At 42.2% G+C, this 20,620-nt stretch overlaps 1 protein-coding gene and 2 non-coding genes across 3 annotated transcripts; all 3 read left to right on the top strand.

The window, feature by feature from the left end:
- Positions 1 to 508: 508 nt before the first annotated feature.
- LOC122120003 lies at positions 509 to 594 on the top strand. The gene has a single exon (XR_006149625.1). It is a non-coding gene; the product is annotated as a small nucleolar RNA SNORD35 (small nucleolar RNA).
- A 4,702-nt stretch (positions 595 to 5,296) lies between these two features.
- LOC122119628 (vomeronasal type-2 receptor 116-like) lies at positions 5,297 to 18,622 on the top strand. Its single transcript, XM_042693632.1, has 6 exons — positions 5,297 to 5,499; positions 10,728 to 11,016; positions 11,397 to 12,206; positions 14,309 to 14,536; positions 15,528 to 15,651; positions 17,703 to 18,622. Exons 1-6 carry the CDS (start codon positions 5,297 to 5,299, stop codon positions 18,620 to 18,622), a joined length of 2,574 nt encoding a protein of 857 aa, XP_042549566.1.
- An 881-nt stretch (positions 18,623 to 19,503) lies between these two features.
- LOC122120012 lies at positions 19,504 to 19,589 on the top strand. The gene has a single exon (XR_006149634.1). It is a non-coding gene; the product is annotated as a small nucleolar RNA SNORD35 (small nucleolar RNA).
- The last annotated feature ends 1,031 nt before the right edge of the window (positions 19,590 to 20,620 follow it).

Consider the following 20,620-nt stretch of genomic DNA (forward strand, 5'->3'; position numbering starts at 1 on the left):
TGTTACTGTTTTAAAATACTGACTAAACCTTGAGTCATCTGTATTAACTTTTCACATTCTTGTGGAAGTCTATTATTAAATTCATTATTAATTTCAATATTATACACGCAATTTTTTTCAAGTCAGACACTAATGGCTACTTTAGAAGGCTTGGATCTGAGGATCACAGTTCAAAATTAGCCTGGACAGAAAAGTGTATGAGACTCCATCTTTAACTTACAAGTAAAAATACAGGACGGGAGGTATTTCTAAAATGGTAAAATGCCACTTGTGAATTACAAAGCCAAGAAAGGGAGTTTGGGTCCTGATTTCCAGGGCTGGTATACACACACACACACACACACACACACACACACACACACACACACACACACACACACACACACACACGCACACACACATACACACACACACACACACGATTTTTTCCATAAATTAATTTTTTATTCCCGTTTCTTCCCAGGACCCAACTCTGAAAACCATCAATCCTGTCTTTAATTTTTTTTAAAGCAAGCGATGTCTTTTCTCACGATGGTCTGTGGATGCCACTGTGGGCAGTGCCAATGATGTCAAAGGCTCAGCAGATACCAGGAAATAAAAATGCAGGGAGAGAAAAAATATCCAATATATTAAATGAAAGCCAAACAACGGTGGGAGATGAAGGGTGGGGAGATGGAAGGGCAGGGATGGGAAGGGGAAACAAAGGAGGAGGCAACAATGCTTGATGAGAAATGTACTCATTACCTTGCTCATGTAATTGTAACTCCTCTGTACGGAATTTTCACAATAAAAAAAACTTATAAATTTTTTAAAAAAAGAAAACCAACCAAATATGCCAGAGCAGGAAAAAAAGAAAAGAGATGCCCATACGTTGCAGGTGAGTCATCTCAACCAGGAGAGGGGCCAGAATAGCAGGAATAGGCTATGGATCCCACCCGTGCTCCCTGGACCTGCTGCTCAGGATCTGCCCTGAGTTGGTGTTGCTGAACAAACCCTCAGACACGGACAAGGCCCTAGCCACATGCAGCCCCTCATGCTCAAGGCCCAGGTCTCCTTCTTATGATGCTCACTGCCCCATGCCCCAGGGCATGCTGGGAGTATCCTTCCCCTTCCAGAGCAGGACCCTGAGCCCCGTCTTCCCCAGAGGCGCCAAAGCATGTGCAGGGGCTAAGCAGCTTAGACATGCTGCTTGTCATGTCTGGGGACCGCTTGATGCACCCGGTGAGGCCTGCACCCTAGGTTGGTTGGCCTGGTAGGGGTAGATCTGGAAGCTCCCAGAGGCAGAAGCCGCACTCCTGCACTAACAGGTGGTGAATGGCTCATGGACCAACCAGACTGGGTACTGTGATCCAGAAGTATCTGCATATGTTCCCAGGAGGATCTGGCAATGGACTGGTAGCTTCCACCAGCCAAAGGGATAGAAGGTAGAAATTTTCTAACTGGCTTTGAGACCATCCAAAGCTAAGAATATTGCCTTGAGTTTTATGGTTTTCTTATTTTACTTCTCTTATTTTGCCACTTCTTGCCAATATTAACTCATCCAAACTCATACTTGCCTTCTTCTTCCCCCCCCCCCCGGATTCCTTTGACAAAACAATCTTGTAGTGTGTGTTCACATTTTCTACTTTCTTATAGATATGGGTCAGATAGATAACGTGCAGTTTGCTCTACATACATATTTTTCCCATTGTCGTTTCCTTTAAGAGTCAAAGAAAAAGTAGAAACTACGTTTAAATTTTCCTGGCTTTGGTTAGTTATTTACTTCAATGTAAAACCTAATTTATGTTACTGGATTCTTTTTTTTTCTTTTTTTTTTTTTTTTTTGTCGGTCACAGGGCTTGAACTCTGAGCCTAGGCTTGGTCCCTCAGTTCTTCAGCTCAATGCAAGCAATCTACCACTTGAGCCACAGCACCACTCCTAGTTTTCTCAGTGGTTTATTGGAGATTAAGAGTCTCATGAAGTTTTATGCCCAGGCTGGCTTTGAGCCATGATCCTCAAATCTCAGCCTCCTGAGTAGCTATGATTATGGGTTTGAGCCAGTGACTCCCAGCTATTGCTCAATTCTTTTATTATTATTATTATTATTACTCAATTCTTTACACACCAAAAGGCCAATATATGAGTGTTTTTAACTAAAAGTTGCTTTCCTTTAAATATTACCTGAAGAAAGTTACAAGAGTGATATGTAAAGTGATGCAATCAGCTGCATTTTGAAAACACCAAGAGATGGTCTGAGATCCCTCAAGTTTGTTAAGTTTGGACTCTTCATGCAATGTCAGTCTACATGTGATTCTCCTGTTCTCCCTGCTTTAAAACCAAATGGGAAATATCAATTTCCAACCAGTTTGTCTAAGGATTACTACTTTACATCTTTAAAAATGTCATTTTGAGATCAAATGTTTTCAAAGATTTAATTAAACATGTAATTTTTAAAAACTCAGTAAGGAATCCAGGTGAGAGTGATTCACACCTCTAATCCTAGCTACTCATGAGGTTGAGATCTGAGAATCAGGGTACAAAACCAGCCCAGGCAGGAAACTCCTTAGGACTCTTATCTCCAATTAACCACCAGAAAACCAAAAGCAGTGCTGTGGCTCAAGGGATAGAGCATTCTCCTTGAGCTGAAAACTGAGGGACAGCACCTAGACCCAGAGTTCAAATCTCATGACCAAGGGAAGTTAGTAAATGAAAGTCTTGAGAAAGGGAATTGATGAAACAAATTGGTTTCATTTGGATACAAAATGATTTCAAAAGCAAAAACAGTCTTCATTTTTTTTGGTGTGTTGTGGGGCCTGAACTCTGGGCCTTAGCACTGTCCCTCAGCTCTTCAGCTCAAGGCTAGCACTCTACGACTTCAGTCACAGCACCACTTCCCATCATCAATTTTTATACCCACAAAATGTTCAAGTAAGTAGCAGATGAGTACATTTTGAGTTTCATAAAATAAAGCTTATTATAAAATAATTGGTAATAAATAAGTTGATTAATTATCAAGAAAATTAATAATAACAGACACTAATGGGGATGTGGCCAAAAGGAATATTATAACACCATTGGTAATATAATATGACAAAAGATATAATATTACATGCATATTACACACACACTAGTATGGGTGTTTGTTATGTCTATGTTTATGACACTACTTAGAAGCTGAGTTGCAGAACCAGGCTCTGTTCCAATCAACACATGAATGGAAAAAGTAAATTGAGTCACACAGACACAAGGAGTCTTGAGTATGCAATTATATGTTTGATTCAGGAATATGGGTGGAAGTGGAGAACATCGTGTTCAGTTAATCACCCTGACAAATGCAGCAGTGGTATATACTGGGCACCATTTGAAAAATGAAGCATACAACCTGTGGGTGGGGTAGGGAGGGAAAAACTGGGTAACATTGTAAAAACAGAAATGTACTCAATACCTGATTTACATAATGGTAACTCGTCCGTACAACACATTTACAATACACACAGACAAACAGACATACAGAAAGAAAGCACAAAGACAGATAGAGGCAACACAGATCCCCAAGTTTTCTCTTATTTTTGAAATGTAGGGAGAAGAAGGCTTAGAGTACTAGAGTAGACACCAATGACAATGAAGTAGAAATTGTTAGCTTCTCCAGCAAGGAAACTTGATACACGGTTCAGGCAGAAAAGGCAAATTGCCCACCCTCAGGAGATGGAGGCCCATGGAGAAGACAGAGGAAAAGGAAAAAGAAGAAAATAAAAAGAGAGACAAAGTGACTTGTGGTAAGCCAGGACCACAGCGGATGTGGAAGTGACCACAGAGTCTGGGGAACTTCTCACTGTCCTAGGGAGGTGTGACCAGGATGGTCCAGGAAGTGACCTCTATGGATGAGGAAGTGACCTCAGATTGTGGGGTCCTTTGCTGACTCCCAGTCAGGTGATTGACAGGTGATTACTGGTTTCAGGCAGGTGAAGAGGAAGTGGGGAGGGCCTCTTCTCTTGGGCAGACTGAACAGAAATAGTTAGAGTAATAGATGAGGAGAATGGGATAAAAGTTTGTCCTCTGAGCCAGCCACAGCTGGCTCATACCAATAATCCTGGGTATAGAAGCAACAAAGATTTCTACCTCAGAACCCGAGTCAGGCTAGGCCCCAGCACTGATGCTCTTGCAAGGTCTTGCTGGCTACCAACACCAAATAGCATTTGCATCCTTACTTTTCCAATTTACATTTGCCAAGACCTTCCTCATAAATATATGCAGCCAGTTCACAGAACCAGCCACCATGGTGAACTCTGTGCAGAGCAGGAACCTATGCTGTGACCTTGGTTTCACTTCTAGTATGAGGAACTAATAGAGAAGACAGGTAGGGAGACATGGACAGAGCTGGCACCACACGGTTGTCCAAGTGGGAACAAGAATTCCCGGAGCACTCAGGACATGATGTGGACACAGCAGAGCAAGACCCATCCATACACCCACATCTACCAGGATCCTCAGTGTGCAGGCCTGCTATGTTCCCAGAAAGTCATAGATCATGGAACATCTCTGTCTAACAGTGGACTGCCAATATATTGATAGGTGCAGTCTGATGGTCAACAACATGCAAGCACTGAAGAAGTTCAAGGTTCAGAGTGCAAATGTCTAATTGGAAAAGTGCATTGACCTTTAAGTATTTATCTGTAATGGTAGAATTCCGGGACACTGTTGGTAATACCTGCAGCAGTAAATAAATACATTGAGCTCTTCTAAATTCTTATGCATGTGCAGTTGGTATAAAAACCTGAATGGGTCATTTCACATAACTTCTGTGTCTCCCTTCTGCCTAGGTTGTGAGCCTGCCCATCCTCATCTTTGATGGTGCTCCAATAACTCTGACTGGGCCTTTGCTGGCCATGGCGCTCTATGATCATTTGACCTTCACATGGCATCCACTGCTGTCATCCATTCCCATCATCCTTAGTGACCCTTGATTGGTTGTGCTTTTTTTGTTTTCAACTTTTTGCTTTCACACAAGTTTGTGAACAACTCAACAAGAGAGGAATCCATCCCTGGAGTTTCATTATCTACTGTCTTGGATGAAATCATGGTCTTGAGGGTGTGGAGAGGAAAATGGTACACATGTTTTCTAACTTCTGTTTTGACCTTGAATCTGGGCCCCAGATGCAGAGCGAGTGGGCAGAATGGGCTCTGTATTCCTCTAGGACAGTGGAGGCCTTCCATGTATCAAGAAGCCACAAAAACTGAAGATCCATTTAGACGCCCACCTGACACTGCAGGCACAGTCTGCATCCAGAAACACAGCTCCATGTCAAAGCAGCAGCAATGTTCCCTGTGGCTCTGACACTGCTTCTTCTCCAGCATCCTCTCCTGATCACTTTCTCTGAAGATGGCAGACACATTTGCACAGAGAAATCCGTAGCATGCAGCAAAGGAGATGTGGTCATTGCTGGATTTTACTCCCTCAGTTCTTGGGAATTGGTCGTTCAAGGCAAGAATGACCCTACCCTGCAGCAACAGAACATTCAGTAAGTGATTTCTTGGATTTTCTTAAATTTTGAATTTTCTCTTTGGGTTACAGTCAGATATGGGGGAAGTTTGGACACAATCACTTATGTGCTCTGCATCTTCTACACTGCCCTCATTACAACAGCTCTACTTCATTTCAGGTGTTCCCAATGAATATTTTTCTTTCTTCCAAGTGTACAGAGTTTGCTTTCTGTCTTCCACTCCACTCCCCTTTCCAGAGATGTCCCGACCACCCCACCATCACTGTGACTCCTCCACTCATCACTGTTACTCAGGGTCACTGGGGTGACCAAGAGTCCATACAAAGACACTAAAGTGCAATGTCCCCATCCATAGGACAAAGACCAGGGAATCTTCAATCCATTCTGCTCTTTATACTTCTTAAAACAGGACCAATGTTTGGACCTCTTTCAGGGCAATGTTTCTTAGGATAGACCTGCAGTTTCTGTTTCTGGGGTTATTTCATGTCAGCAAAGCTGGGAATGGGGAGCTGCTGGACAGATCAGTAATAAGAGATGCATGACAGATTTGATTTTTTCCCCTTAACTAATGTAAGTAAGCTTCTGTCCTGCTATCCATGTCTTGGCCTGTCTCCTATGTCATTCCCAGAAACTCTGTTTCCATTCCTTATTTATTGTTCCCTGCCAATAACTTCCTAAACTAGATTTGAATGTTTTTTTTTCATATATATTGTCAGTAATGGGTCTTGAACTCTGGGCTTGGATGCTGTCCCTGTGCAATTCAGCTTAAGACAAGTGTTCGATTGCTGGTAACACAGTGCCATTACCAATTTTCTAGTGGTTTATTGGAGATAAGAGTCTCATGGACTCTTCTGCCCTCGTTGGCTTTGAACCCTGTTCCTCAGATCTCAGCCTCCTGAATAGATAGGATGACAGGTGTGAGCAAAGGTGCCTGGCTTTTTCATATGTTTTATACACACTTTCATTCATGCATTTGACCCAGGTGAGCTCACTACTTTCAGATCTATACAATTCACTGTAAACTAGGGAAGTCATGAATGAATCTTCTCAGACAAGTTGTGTGGAAACACCCTGTATGGGGTTTGTTCAGGAGAGGAATACTTTATTCCATGAGAGACTTATGAGAGATACTGAACCCAAATTAGTGTGGTGAGGAAGTGAGTGAGAAAGATGGGGCTCATGTGTAAACCCAGCATTAGAAACGTACCGCCATGGGAGGTGGGAGATGTCAGAGCTATCCTCTTCACTGTCCATTCTCAAATTGAGCTCTGTGTGTGTGTGTGTGTGTGTGTGTGTGTGTGTGTGTGTGCATGCTCACACACACTCTGGTACTCAGGCATCATCTCAAGTCCTTATGGCTGTTCCTTGGCATTTTTTCTGTCCTGGTTGGCACTCTACCACTTGACCTACAGCTCTGCAACAGTTTCTGTGAAGTTGCACAAAAAATGTGTCACAGACATTACTGCCGAAAGTGAATACAATACAAAATTCTCCTATATCATCCTTCTTAGTAGTTATAATTGCAGGCCTGAGCCACCAGTTCCCAGTTCATATTTAGTATTACTGATATTCTAGATGTCAAGCCTCAGTTACATTGCACACAATGACATCAGCAAACATCCATGAAGTTGAGATTCTCTCTATGAGAATTTCCCTAAAATGATTATATTGAATGCTAGGAGAACTCGTCGTTCTGGAACATTCTTGATTCATATTGGTATGTGATACCATCTGGCCTTTCAAATGTCTCTGAATTATACCAGTCTGTGCCTGTCTTTCCAGAAATTCCATGCAGGCTTCAGTATTCCTGAGTCTGTAGTGACTTCCACAATGTCAACACTAGAGGGAGCTCAGGGACTGTGAGAAGTCAGCTGTGAGGCAATAAACCACTTCAGCAGCAGAGAAAACCAAAAGCAATTTTGGTGACAAACACTCTGTGGTTCTAAAAACCTCACCAGAACCCCAATGAGTCATGGGTCCAAATATGCCTTCTCCTGGGTGCACAGGAGGCCCATATGCCTCATCCACAGGGAATGGCCTTGTGAGTGGATTCTGCCTAGCAGTAGCAAGATCTGTGTGCTGGAACAGGCCTTAGACACAGCTGTGGCCACCAGAACTCTATTACACCTGGAATACTAACCAACAGGGTCACCAAAACTGATGAAGGTTAATGAAGTTTCCCTCTAAAAGTAGGGACTCTTCAGTTGGGATCTTGGACTCTGATCACAGAAGAAGAAATTCTAGACAAGTCACAACAGTAAGAAAATGTGGCAGAGCTTTCCTGAGTAAGGAAGAAAACAAACAAGCAGGTAGACAAACAGGAAACAAAAAGGCAAAGACACACTCTAACTGAGGAGAGACACACAGCTCTTGGGCTGCCAGGGGTATTCAGATGGTAAAGGCAGGACGTCTGACTTCAAAGTTACACAAACATCAGTTTGTCATCTTTGCACTAATCACTCCTGGTGTTACACTTTCTGAGTTTCTGTATGTTTTGGCCATTCTTTCCAGATGACAGGGAAGGAAGGTGTGCTGTTGTCTATATTTGGCGTAGGATGTTGCATATGTTTTGGGGGAGCCTTTTGGGGGGAAGGCATTTGCCCTACAAGACAACTGTTAATTCATATGATGAGAAATGCATCTTTCAGGAAGCAATGCAACCTGTTGCCTCTCTTTGAAGTAAAGATACTAGCCCTGTGTTTCTAAATCACATGTTTCTGAGTTGCCTTCTCTAGGACTCATTTTTTTCCTTAATTTATCCAGCTTCTTTTTGTGCTCAATGACTTTGGTCCCTTAATATTAAGTTATTTAGATGGATGAATAGCTCTCTGTTTACTGTGAGCTTCCAATACCTCATTTTTTACTAATCTATTCTATTCCATTTTCCCCTAAATGACTTCATTACCTTAATATTAAGGGAAGTAGATGGACAAGCTTTAAGCTTTGAGTTTTTGAATTCCTGGAATGCATTAACCAGGCCTCATTTTCCTTAGTCTATCCTGCCTGAGTACAGCATCCTCAGTCTACTAAGATCAAGACCAATACAGTGCTGGGTGAGGACTAAGACTGACTCAGCTTGAATGTGGTAGAGGTGTGCTCATGAGCCAAGATGCCCACAACAATATACAATTAGTGATAGCTAATATAGAATTCAGATTGTCTGGTTGTAGATGACTTTCTCAGGTATTGAGGTTATTACAAAGTCTGCCAGAGGCTGTCCTGGCTATATGGTCATAGCACAGTTCTAATGCTATTACCTAGCCCAAACTAAGCTGTGGGAAAATAACACCATCTTACTTCCCTGTCTTACCTATTATAATTGGGATGGAAAACCATGCAATGCTACAGCAGCATGGTAAATTTTGTAAAGGAAGCCACAAGCTGGGCATAAGTGGCTGACGCCTAGAATTCTAGCTACTTAGGAGGCTGAGATCTGTGGACCGGGGTTCAATGCCATCCCAGGCAGAAAAGACTGTGAGACTTTTATCTCCAGTAAAGCAAAAAAAAGCCAGATGTGGCTCTGTGCCTCATGTGCTAGAGAGCTAGTCTTAAGGTGAAGATTTTAGGGTCAGATGCCAGGCCTAGAGTTCAAGCCCCACAACAAACAAAAAATAAAAGCAAGCCACAGGACCATCTTGGTGAACACCACCATCTACTCAGGCTATCTAGCATCCCCAAAGCCCAAATTGTCATGTGGATACACTTAAGCCACAATCTAGCTTATGCTGATGTAGACTAATGCACACTGGATTCCTAGAGAGCCTTCAGTTCCTGCCTGGTGCCATCTTGAGCACTGTCCTTCTAGGGCAGTGGTCCCTGAAATTATTCACTGTGCAACGAGACTGGACTGAGCCAGATAACAACAGAGTCACATAGCCACAGTGGCTTCACAACGCTAAGCAAGAAGACAGGTGTCACCCTACTCCACTCAGGGTGGAAACTGATGCAAATGGCATTTGGTTCTGCCTCAGCTACTTTCCAAAACCTCCTGAAAGATTCTAATGGAAGCTGTGGGGCTAGCACCAAACAGTGCCTCTAGATTATTCTGGATAATTGGTCCAATCATGACATGCCTGACAAAGGGTTCTAAGAAAAACTGTGACCCAATCTTCTGCCCTGCTCACTATAAGGTTGTATCCCACAGCTGCTGTCGTTCACGAGAATGGAGGAGGGAGGTTGTGGCAGTGTCTTCCTTCTCTGTCCTAAACCAGTTCTAGAGGCACAATCTAAAGGTTGGACCCAAGAGTAGAAACTATAAGCACATCCCCAGCACTGGTCTCAGTGTATGGGGATGGTGCTGAGATTTAACTTTAATTCTCTTCCTCCCTGCAATGTCGGAGGGTTTCTGTCCATAATGAGCTACTAATGCTGTTAATGGGGAGGAAAATGGAGATGGCTTCTTCCCCTTTTTCTCACACATCATTTCCTGTTGTTTGTTCTACCAGAGAAGTATCCTCCAGTCCACACTCCCTCACTCTCTTCTGTTCATTGTTGGGTGAGGCAATCTTTATGTTATAGCTTCCTTGGCTGCCATCTTGCTCTGCTTCTAGGAATCCCATTGAATGATGAGATACTCTGAGTCAGCTTAGTGTTCCTCTACCACATCAAATGGATTTTGTACTTCTGTGATTTCTTTACTTTCCTCACAAGGCAAGATTCACTTCTTTGCAGAAGGATGCACCATTGGCAAATGTGTAGCAAGCGAGCACAGACACAAAGCAGATTGCTTTCCAATTTACTCCTAACACAGCAGGCCCTGCCTCTCTGTTCATACTGGCTGAACTCAGGTGACAATCTGTTCCCAATTGGAATTGAATTTCTTAAGATTTTTTCCATATGCACAGCTAATTTAAGGTACTAAATGATTTGGGATGTAAGCTGGGCCTGCTCCTATGTCACAGCACACAGCAGTGTTTTTCACTTATCCATATGGGGCAGAGAGGAAAAGCCAGCTGGCTCATTCCCCCCCCCCCCGCCTCTCTCTCTCTCTCTCTCTCTCTCTCTCTCTCTCTGTCTCTCTGCAATCTCAGAAGAAAAGTCATCTCATGTATGCTGATCAAAACCTGTTCAGGAACTCTCCCAATTCTAAGAACTTTTCTTAGACTCCAAATTAGAATGCCACCTGGTTGGATCTATACATATTACTGTGTGTAGAAATCAACATTTGATTCAACAAAGTCATGAGATTTGCAGTTAATCATTTGTAATACTTGTATACCTACCCAAATTTTGTGATTTCTGTGCAGGATCAACTTAAAGAAATACCAATTACTTCTTACCCTGATGCTGGCTGTGGAGGAGATCAACAAGAATTCCCATCTGCTACCCAACATGACTCTGGGGTTTGAGATCTACACTGTGCATTACTCAGGTACTGATCTGTTAGAGGATCCACTCACCTGGCTGTCTGGGAAGAATAAAAACATCCCTAATTACACCTGCAGAAGAGACAGCAAAGCTATAGCGGCACTCACAGGAACCTCAAGCACATTTGTCCCAATAGGGACACTGCTGGACCTATACAAACTTCCACAGGTGAGGCTGGGAGGGGTGGGCAGATGTGAAACCATATCCACAGTGACTCTGCCCTCAACAGGCTGAAGAGGAGGTGGCATCACAAACCCTTACAAATGCATAATCTCACAGGGAGAAGCCTCCAAAAGTGGGTGGGACATACACATTTTCATTGCTGCAAATAGAAGGAGGGGTGTTGAGAGGAAAGGATGACCCAAAACTCTGAGCCTTATCTGTACATGTCTACAAAGACTTCAGAACATGGGAGATGACTTTGCAAATGGGATAAGCAAACTTTTGTTCCCACCACTGTACTACCAGTTGTTGTGTCGTTCACATCAGGACTGAGATTTGCCTATGACCATCCTCTTCCTAATGTTGTTTCCATTTGTTCCTTGTAGTTCACCTTTGGGACTTTTGATCCTCTCCTGAGTGACCATGGAAAGTTTGGGACTGTCTATCAGATGTCTGCCAAGGACTCAGGTCTAGCCCTGGCCATGGTCTCCTTGATGCTTCATTTCAGCTGGAACTGGGTGGGACTATTCATCACCGAAGAAAACTATGGAATGTGGTTCCTCTCAGAATTGAGGGAAGAGATGGGCAAGAGTAGAGTCTGCTTTGCCTTTGAGAACATGATCACTTACAATGTCCTTTCAGATATATCAGATGATCTATCAATGCAGCGCCAGCTAATGGACTTATCAACCAATGTGATTATCATTTATGGGGACAGTAAATTTCTACTAAGCTTTATTCTTAAATGTAGGCACTTTTTAATTACAGGCAAAGTCTGGGTCCTGAACTCACCCTATGATGATGTGACTATTGCTAAAAGACATTTTCTGATTGACTCTTTCCATGCACCTCTTATCTTCTCTCACCATCATAGAAACACTGCTGCGTTCACCAATTTTATTCTGACAGAGACCTTCTCCAAGAACTCAGCAAATAACTCCCTTCCCAGGTCATGGATTCAGTCTGTTTATAGCCTACTGATTAAGTCTGACTGTAGAGACTTGGGGCACTGTTCATACAATGCCACACTGCATTGGTTGCTGAGGCACATTTTTGACATGACCATGTCAGATGAGAGTTACAACATCTACAATGCTGTGTATGCTGTGGCCCATGCCCTCCACCAGATGTTTCTTCATTACATGGAAGAGACAAGAGTGCACAATGGGCAACTCACGGCATTTCTCTCTTCACAGGTAATGGTTTGCTTTTGGGTGACCTACTCTAGGCATGCAGAACTTCTATATAAGCTTTCATAGCAGATGCAACTGGGTTGTCTGGCACAATTTTGGCAAATACAAGTGAGTCTGTTGTGCTCTCCATGAAGTGACGATAGAGCTGTGAAGACAATGTTCTTGAAGAACTCTGCATCCGTGACAAGGGAATGTTGTGTCTTCTGTCCCCATCCTCACTATGTTTGGAAAAAACCGTCCCCTTTTCAATAGGATATATTCAAATTCTCCTTGTACCTTTTTAAAATAACAGATTAAGGGTGACTAGTTTTTTTATTGTGAAAATACTTTACAGAGGGGTTACAATTACATGGGCAAGATAATGAGCACATTTCTTACCAAGCATTGTAGTCTCCTCCTTTGTTTCCCCTTCCCATCCCTTCCATAACGACTTCTACATCCCATTGTTGCAATTGGTTCACCTGTATGCCTATTTAAACGATTTCTTTTTCCCCTTCCCCTCCACAAATTATACCGACATCAAATACAGGGGTTATACTGTGGGGGAGGGACATACAAAGCAACAAAGAAATAAACTTATAAATGTGTTAGAAACAATCACATGAAAGAAAAAAAACATTTGAATATATATCTTAGGGTTCATTTCCCTAACATCACCTTATCTGAACTTTTCTGCTTGACTCAGACATATACTAGATGTTGCAAATAAGAGAATCCATGGGACCTATGTTTCTTTGGGCCTGGATTACTCTACTTAATATAATTTTTTCCAAGCCTTTCCATTTCCTAACAAATTGTGCAATGTCATTCTTTCTGATGGAGGCATAGAGTTCCATTTTGTATATATAACACTTTTTCTTGATCTATTTATCTACTATGGGCATATGGGTAGGTTCCACATCTTACCTATAATAAATAATGCTGCAATAAGCATAGTCATGCTAGTATCTTTAGTGTGGTCCTGTTTGTAAACATTTGGGTTAATGCCCAAAAGTGAGATTGCTGGGTAATAAGGGAGCTCTACGTGGAGTCTTTTGAGAAACATCCATACTACTTTCCAAAGTGTTTGAACATGTTTACACTCCCACCAACAATGCAGTAAGGTTCCATTCTGTCCACATCCCCTCCAGCATCGGTTGTTATTAAAGTTCTTGATTTTAGCCATTCTAACTGGAGTGAGGTGATATCACAATATTCTTTTGATTTGCATTTCTTTTAAGGATAGGGAGGTTGACCATTTCTTCATGTGTCTATTGGCCATCCTTCTTTCCTCTTCAGAGAAGTTTCTCTTTAAGGCTTTAGCCTACTTATTTATTGGGCAGTTGCTTCTTTGAGAATTTCTTATTGGGGCATTTAATTTTTGAGTTCCAAGTATATTTTAGATATGAGACCCTTGTCTGTTGTATGGCTAGTGAAGATCTCCTCTAAGAGTGACTAGTTCTTGAAAACCTAATATTGCCTACACACAAGTGGTTCACACCTGTGGCTCACTCATGACTACAATTAACCAACAAAAAGACAGAGGGGGAGCTGTGGCTCAATGGACCGAAAGATTACTTTGAAAAGAAAAAAAAAAAAACGAGTTGAGCGCCTAAACTGTGAGAACACACCACAGGGCAGGCATACACACACACACACACACACACACACAAACACAAACACACACACACACACACACACACACACACGCAGAGAATGAAGTCTTGCTTAGGTAATCTTTCATAGCTGTCACAAATATTCTATGATTCTAGTAAGTTTATTATTTACCTATATTTCAGACTGATTCTCTTATCAGAATCACAAAACAAGTGATTGGAATGCAATTTAGAGAGTCTGTTGGGGCCTATCATATGATAATTCATTATTTTGTTGGATGTGGCTAGAGTTTCATTCCCTTGAAATTGAGTTTCTGCAACCCATCCTGGATACCCAGGTTTTAGAACTTGGTAACACTTTAGTCTGCTGTGGGCCTGCATTTGATACAGTTGGTTGGATTCTTGTGCTGTGTGTGAATCAGGGGATAAGAATGAAGAGTAATCCATTGTTCTGGGGTTCTGTGATAACACTGGAAAACACTTCACCATACTATAATGTGTCCCTTTTAGCTGCATCCCTTTTTGAAGAAGATCCAATTTACCAATCCTGTTGGGGACCAAGTGGTTTTGAATGAGGAAAGGAAATTGGAGGCAGAGTATGACATTAAGAGCTTTTGGAATTTTCCAGAAGGTCTGGGACAAAAGGTGAAAGTTGGCAAGTTTTCTCCATCTAGGCCACATAGTCAACAACTGGTTTTGTTTGAAAATCTGATAGAGTGGCCCATAGGAATTACCAAGGTGGGTCATTTCTACTTTTGTTACTCTCTCCTTTTAAAAAAATGTATTCCTTTTAGGAAGTAGCTGTAGAAAGACCTTACAATTCCCTAAGTCAGGTTATGAACACAATGCTTCTAGGCAATGTCACCACATCCTTATTTCTCCCCCAGGGTCAGCCGTTTCTAACCATAATGGCATGATCTATATATAAATGAGCAATAAGCTTATCCTGTTTTAAAGTTAGTTCAATGAAACTATGGCTCATTGGTGTACATTTCAAAACTTTCTGTTTCTGGAAGTTTCTTACTAACAGATTCATGGAAGGAACAGGGGAACATATCATGATCAAAATGTTGTTCTATGTTTGCATAGTGAATATCATAAAAGTTAAATGACCCCTGTGAATCATCATTCCAGCACTGTGACAAAATATCTGAGGGAATCAAATGAGAAGGCAGAAGGGCTTGCTTTGCTTCTGCCTGGAGATTTCAGACCATGGTTGGATAGAGAGTTGCTTCTTAGTCTAGTGAGACAGGATGTAATGAAAGGAGCATCTGCCAGTAAAATTCACCCACTTCATGACAGCTAGGAAGCCAAGAGAGATGTGAATGGCCCTGGGTACAGTAGCACCTCTACAGCAATCAGCCATGCTTTAGAGTGTGGGTTTGAAATTTCCCTGAGTGATTTTCCTCTCATGCTCTTATTCATCTGTAAACAGATCACATAATTGAAGAATAGGATGCAGGATTAATTCCCATTTCCTAATTTCATAGAGTTAACATCCAACACTTCAAGGCTCCATGATTTCCCGATAGTATGAGTGCTGGGTGTTGAGGCCCCACATATTCTTCAGCTCATGTCAGATGAAACTGTAAGAAGGTTCAGTAAATTCATTTGCTGTGTGCATATAAAGATTATGTGTTTTGATTATCTTTTCCCCTAAATCACTGGAGTTTCTCAGATGTCAATTGAAAGGATAAAATGTCACTAACTTTCGTATGAATATTCTCAGATTCCTCATTCTGTGTGCAGTGAGAGCTGTGGTCCTGGATTCAGGAAAGCCTCTCTGGAGGGATATGCTACCTGTTGCTTTGATTGCACTCCTTGCCCAGAGAATGAGATTTCTAATGTGACAGGTGAGTCTGTTAGTTAGAGAAATTCCCCATCTCTCCTTCCTACCCTTCAGTCTATGCAAGCCAGTGGAGTGATCTACAGTAACATGGCAGGAACACACATGCACCTTCATGCAGAGTTCCAGGGCAACGTTAACCATACTTCTCCTTAGAAGAAACACCCACTGGCCCTCCATACATCTCTGACTGTATTTTCTAATCTATTACAGACTTCATCTTGAGAATACTCATGTTCCCCTCTCCTCAATCGCATTTTTTATATTTAAAGAAAATGTTTACCCATGGTTTTCATTATTTGTAATACCTACTGTTTGTCTAGGACAAGCAGAAAAGGTCAAAAGCTAGGTACTATGACCATATAAGTTGATGTTAAATGAAATGAACGCCAAGATTGGGGCATTTATAATGACCATGTGATTTTTTTCTTTCTTTGGTATGTTCCACCCCCATGGTATAACCCCTGTTTTCAATGTATTGGATTTGGTGCCCTGCATCTTGTATATACATTTTCCTAATTTGGGGAGGGCAAGGAAAAAACAAACTGCTTAAATAGGGATACAGTTGCCCCATTTTAGCCAGGAGATGTACAAGACACTATATTGAAAACGAATTTACAACTTTGGCATTGTTGGGGGAGTACTTGGGGATGTGGACAAAGAAGGGATGGTTAGGCAAAAACAAAGCAGGAGGCAAAATCCTAGAAGGGAAATGTACACTTTACCTTACTCATGTAAATGTAACTACTCTGTACAGTATTTTTACAATAAAAAACATTAAAAAAAAAAAACAAAAAAAGGGGGAACAATGCTCCATAGGAAAATACTCATTACCTTAATCATGTAACTGTAACCACTTTGTACAGTATTTTAACAATAAAACATATATTTAATAAACAAGGGAGAAATGGAGAAAATAAGAGCTAAACTGAAAAAAAGGAAATATCAAGGACCAGTTGTTGATCTTTGAAATGATATGCAAATCATCATGGAATTGTGGACCTAACACAGCCTTTCATTTCTGAGTGCCTATTGCTGCTCATTTCTAATTAAATGTTATTTACTATTTAGCATGCACTAATAATACAACGGGCTTTGTTATGGTCACTCCATGCCTGACACTGGCACTAGGCTGCTAGCAACTCTTCAAATATAAAAGATTCAGAAGTAGTTTATCATCTCCATTTCATTTCTCTTCTCCCTCCTCCAGCTGATCTTTCCCAGACCTTATCATATCAGTGGAGGAGCACTGTTCTTGACACAGATCAAATGTTCAAGAAGTTTGTGTTTGGTGTAATGAGGAGATTGAGGTTTGCATTAGACCCTCTTGTACAAAGTGAATTGGTTGGGCTGAGTCTCTATTCTCCATTATGTCTTGAATGAGTAGCAGAGAGCCAGAGTGGTATAACCTGTCAAGAATGCAGAACATAATGCTGGAAATCATATATTACACCAGTAATCCAAGCGATTTAAGCAGTTGAGATTTGAGGATGGAACTTCCATGTAATGATGTACAGGAAACTCAGTAAGATTCTTTCTCACCATTAAGCACCCAAAAAGCTGTAATTGGAGCTGTGGCTCAAGTGGTAGAGTGGTAGTTTTGAGCATGAATACTCTGAAAAACGTCCCATGGCCAGAGTTCAAGCACTGGAGGAAAGACAGACAGATGGAAGGAAGGAAGGAGCTAGAGAAGGAAGGAGGGAGGGAGGGAAAGAGGAAAGGAAGGAAGGAAGGAAAGAGAAGGAAGGAAGGAAGGAAGGAAGGAAGGAAGGAAGGAAGGAAGGAAGGAAGGAAGGAAGGAAGGAAGGAAGGAAGGAAGGAAGGAGGAAAGAAAGAAAACATAAACATAAAAACGGAAAGGGAAGAGGGAAATAAGAAGAAATGTGAGAAAGAGATTTGATGTGAAAGCATTTTGATATAGAGTTACTCTGTTGGTATTGAACTCACTACTGGTCAACTGGTGAATCAGGGGAAATGTGATAGCTACTTGAATGAAGGGGGTTGAGAGGAAAGACAAATACTAAACACAAACTAATAGTGATTCTCACACCTCACCAGACATGGAGCAGTGTGTCAGGTGTGCAGATCATCAGTTTGCCAACATGCAGAGAAATCACTGCCTAATGAAAACTGAGGGCTTCCTGGCTTATGAAGACCCCTTGGGTATGGCTCTGGCTTGCACAGCTCTTTGCTGCTCTGCACTCACAGCTGCTGTTCTTGGGGTATTTATCAAGCACCAAGACACCCCTATTGTCAAGGCCAATAACTGGGCCCTCAGCTACATCCTGCTCATCTCCCTCATCTGCTGCTTCCTCTGCTCCTTGCTCTTCCTTGGCCGTCCCCACACAGCCACCTGCATCCTGCAGCACACCACATTCGCAGTGGTCTTCACTGTGGCTGTCTCCACGGTCCTGGCCAACACCAACACTGTGGTCCTGGCCTTCACGCTCACTGTTCCAGGGAGAAGCACGAGGCAGTGGCTGCTGTTCTGGGTTCCTAACCTCCTCATCCCCATCTGCACTCTCATCCAGGTGACCCTCTGTGTCCTCTGGCTGCGAATCTCTCCTCCCTTTGTGGACAAAGATGCACACTCTGAACATGGCTACATCATCATCCTGTGCAACATGGGCTCTCTCACTGCCTTCTACTGTGTCCTGGGATACCTTGGCTCTCTGGCCCTGGCCAGCTTCACTGTGGCTTTTCTGGCCAGAAACCTGCCTGACACCTTCAATGAGGCCAAGTTCCTGACCTTCAGCATGCTGGTGTTCTGCAGTGTGTGGCTCACCTTCCTGCCTGTCTACCACAGCACCAAGGGGAAGGCCATGGTAGCCGTGGAGGTGTTCTCCATTTTGGCCTCCAGTGCAGGTCTCCTAGGCTGCATCTTTGCCCCCAAGTGCTACATCATCCTGATAAGACCTGAGAGAAATTCTTTCTCCAGGTTCAGGGAGAGATCAGGTTCTGGAAGAAACAAACATTAAGATAAACATAGATGTTGCCTAGAATATTTAGAGGCTCTGAGAGCAATCTGTATCACATCTTAGTTTACTGTGAGGACTTCTTTGAACAAACAAGTTACTCTAATTCATTCCTCTGGTTATGTTAGAGACATAGCACATGCCCAACAAGACCTCCAAAATTTGCAGAGGGCCCATCAGCGGCACTGGTCATTGATGAAAGTGAACTAAGCAACTCAACAGTGATGATTGGAGGGTGGGAATGAGAGAGAAAGAGGAAACAGTTTTATTGTTAAAGTCTGTAGAGTTCATAAGCTTTGTAGATCAAGACGATGAGAAGATGCATTGTGAAGATTTAAATGTGTTAGTGACTTTAGCTAAGAATCATTATGCCACAATAGTGTGAAATTTATCTAATTACATAATGTCAATAAAGAAAAAGTATTACTCTTAAAATATGGACTAAATCCTTGTTTATTAAATTTTCACATTCTTGTGGAAATCTATTATTAAATTCATTTTGAATTTCTATATTAGAAACGTAATTTTTTGTGAGCCAGAAACCAGTTGCTCTCTTAGAAGGTTTGGATGTGAGGATTACAGTTCTAAATTAGCCTGGACAGAAAAGTCTATGTGACTTCATCTCTACCTTACAAGTAAAAATATGGGACTTGGGGTATTTGTTAAATGCTAAAATGCCACATGTGTATCACAATGCCAAGAGAGGGAGCTTGGAGCCCTGACTTCCAAGGCTGATACACACACACACACACACACAGAGAGAGAGAGAGAGAGAGAGAGAGATGTTTTTCATATTGAAAACATAAATTCCTATTTAATTCCCTTTACTTTTGCCACCCAACTCCAAGAAACGTGAATCCTGTATTTAAATTTTTTAAAGAAAAAGCAAGTGGTGTCATTACTCACGAGGGTCTGTGGATGCCACAGTGAGCAGTGCCAATGATGGCAAAGGCTCAACAAATACACGGAGAAAAGAAAAGGTGAAGACAGACAGACAGACAGACAGACCGAATAGCCAATATATTAAAGCCACACAATCATTAAATGAAAATCATCCCAAACTCTGAGAGCAAAAGAAAAGAGAAGCTCACGCGTGGCAGGTGAGACACCTCAGCCCAGAGAGGGGGCAGAATAGCAGGAATAGACTATGGATCACACCTGTGCCCCCTGAGGTTGTTGCTCAGGACCTGCCCCGTGTTGTTGTTGTGGAATCTGCGCCCAGACACAGGCAAGGCCCTGCGGTAATCCAAAACCACATGCAATCCCTCATGCTCAAAGCCCAGGTCTCCTTCCTATGATGCTCACTGCCCCATGCCCCAGGGCATGCTGAGAGTATTCTTCTCCTTCTAGAGCAGGACCCTGAGCCTCATCTTCCCGCAGAGGTACCAAACCATGCTCAGGAGCTGGGCAGCTCAGACATGCTGCTTGTCATATCTGGGGACCGCTTGATACACGCGGTGAGGCTTGTGCCCTAGGTTGGTTGACCTGGTAAGGGTGGATCAGGAAGCTCCCAGAGGCAGAAGCCAGACTCCTGCTCTAACAGGTGGTGAATGGCTCATGAAACAACTGGACTGGGATACTGTGATCTGGAAGCCTCTTGGCAATGCACTGGTAGCTTCCACCAGCCAAAGGGATAGGAGGTAGAAATTCTCTAACTGGCTGTGAGAACAGCCAATGGTAAGAATATTGGCTTGTGTTTTATAGTTTTCTTATTTTTCTTCTCCTATTTTGCAACTTCTTGTCAAAACTAACCCATCCAAACTCATATTTGCCTTCCTTTTACCCACAGGATTCCTTTGATAAAACAATTGTGGAGTGTGTGTTCAGATTTTCTATTTTCTCATAGACATCATTCAGATAGATAATGTGCATAATGTGCAATTTAATTTGCATACATATTTTTCCCGTTGTGGTTTCCTTTAAAGGACAAAGAAAAAATAGCAATTAATTTAAGTTTTCCTGGCTTTGGTTAGATATTTACTTCAATGTAAAACCTAATTT

Source organism: Dipodomys spectabilis, unplaced genomic scaffold (assembly GCF_019054845.1).
Source record: "Dipodomys spectabilis isolate Male_0828 unplaced genomic scaffold, ASM1905484v1 ptg000173l, whole genome shotgun sequence".
In the NCBI taxonomy this organism is placed as follows: Eukaryota; Metazoa; Chordata; class Mammalia; order Rodentia; family Heteromyidae; genus Dipodomys; species Dipodomys spectabilis.

What these genes read in the sequence shown, in the direction of transcription:
- LOC122119628 (XM_042693632.1), top strand. Translation starts at nt 5,297, where the DNA reads ATGTTCCCTGTGGCTCTGACACTGCTTCTTCTCCAGCATCCTCTCCTG. An exon ending in CTGCAGCAACAGAACATTCA is followed by an intron (nt 5,500 to 10,727) that starts GTAAGTGATTTC and finishes ATTTCTGTGCAG; the next exon opens with GATCAACTTAAAGAAATACC. An exon ending in TGAGATTTCTAATGTGACAG is followed by an intron (nt 15,652 to 17,702) that starts GTGAGTCTGTTA and finishes ACACCTCACCAG; the next exon opens with ACATGGAGCAGTGTGTCAGG.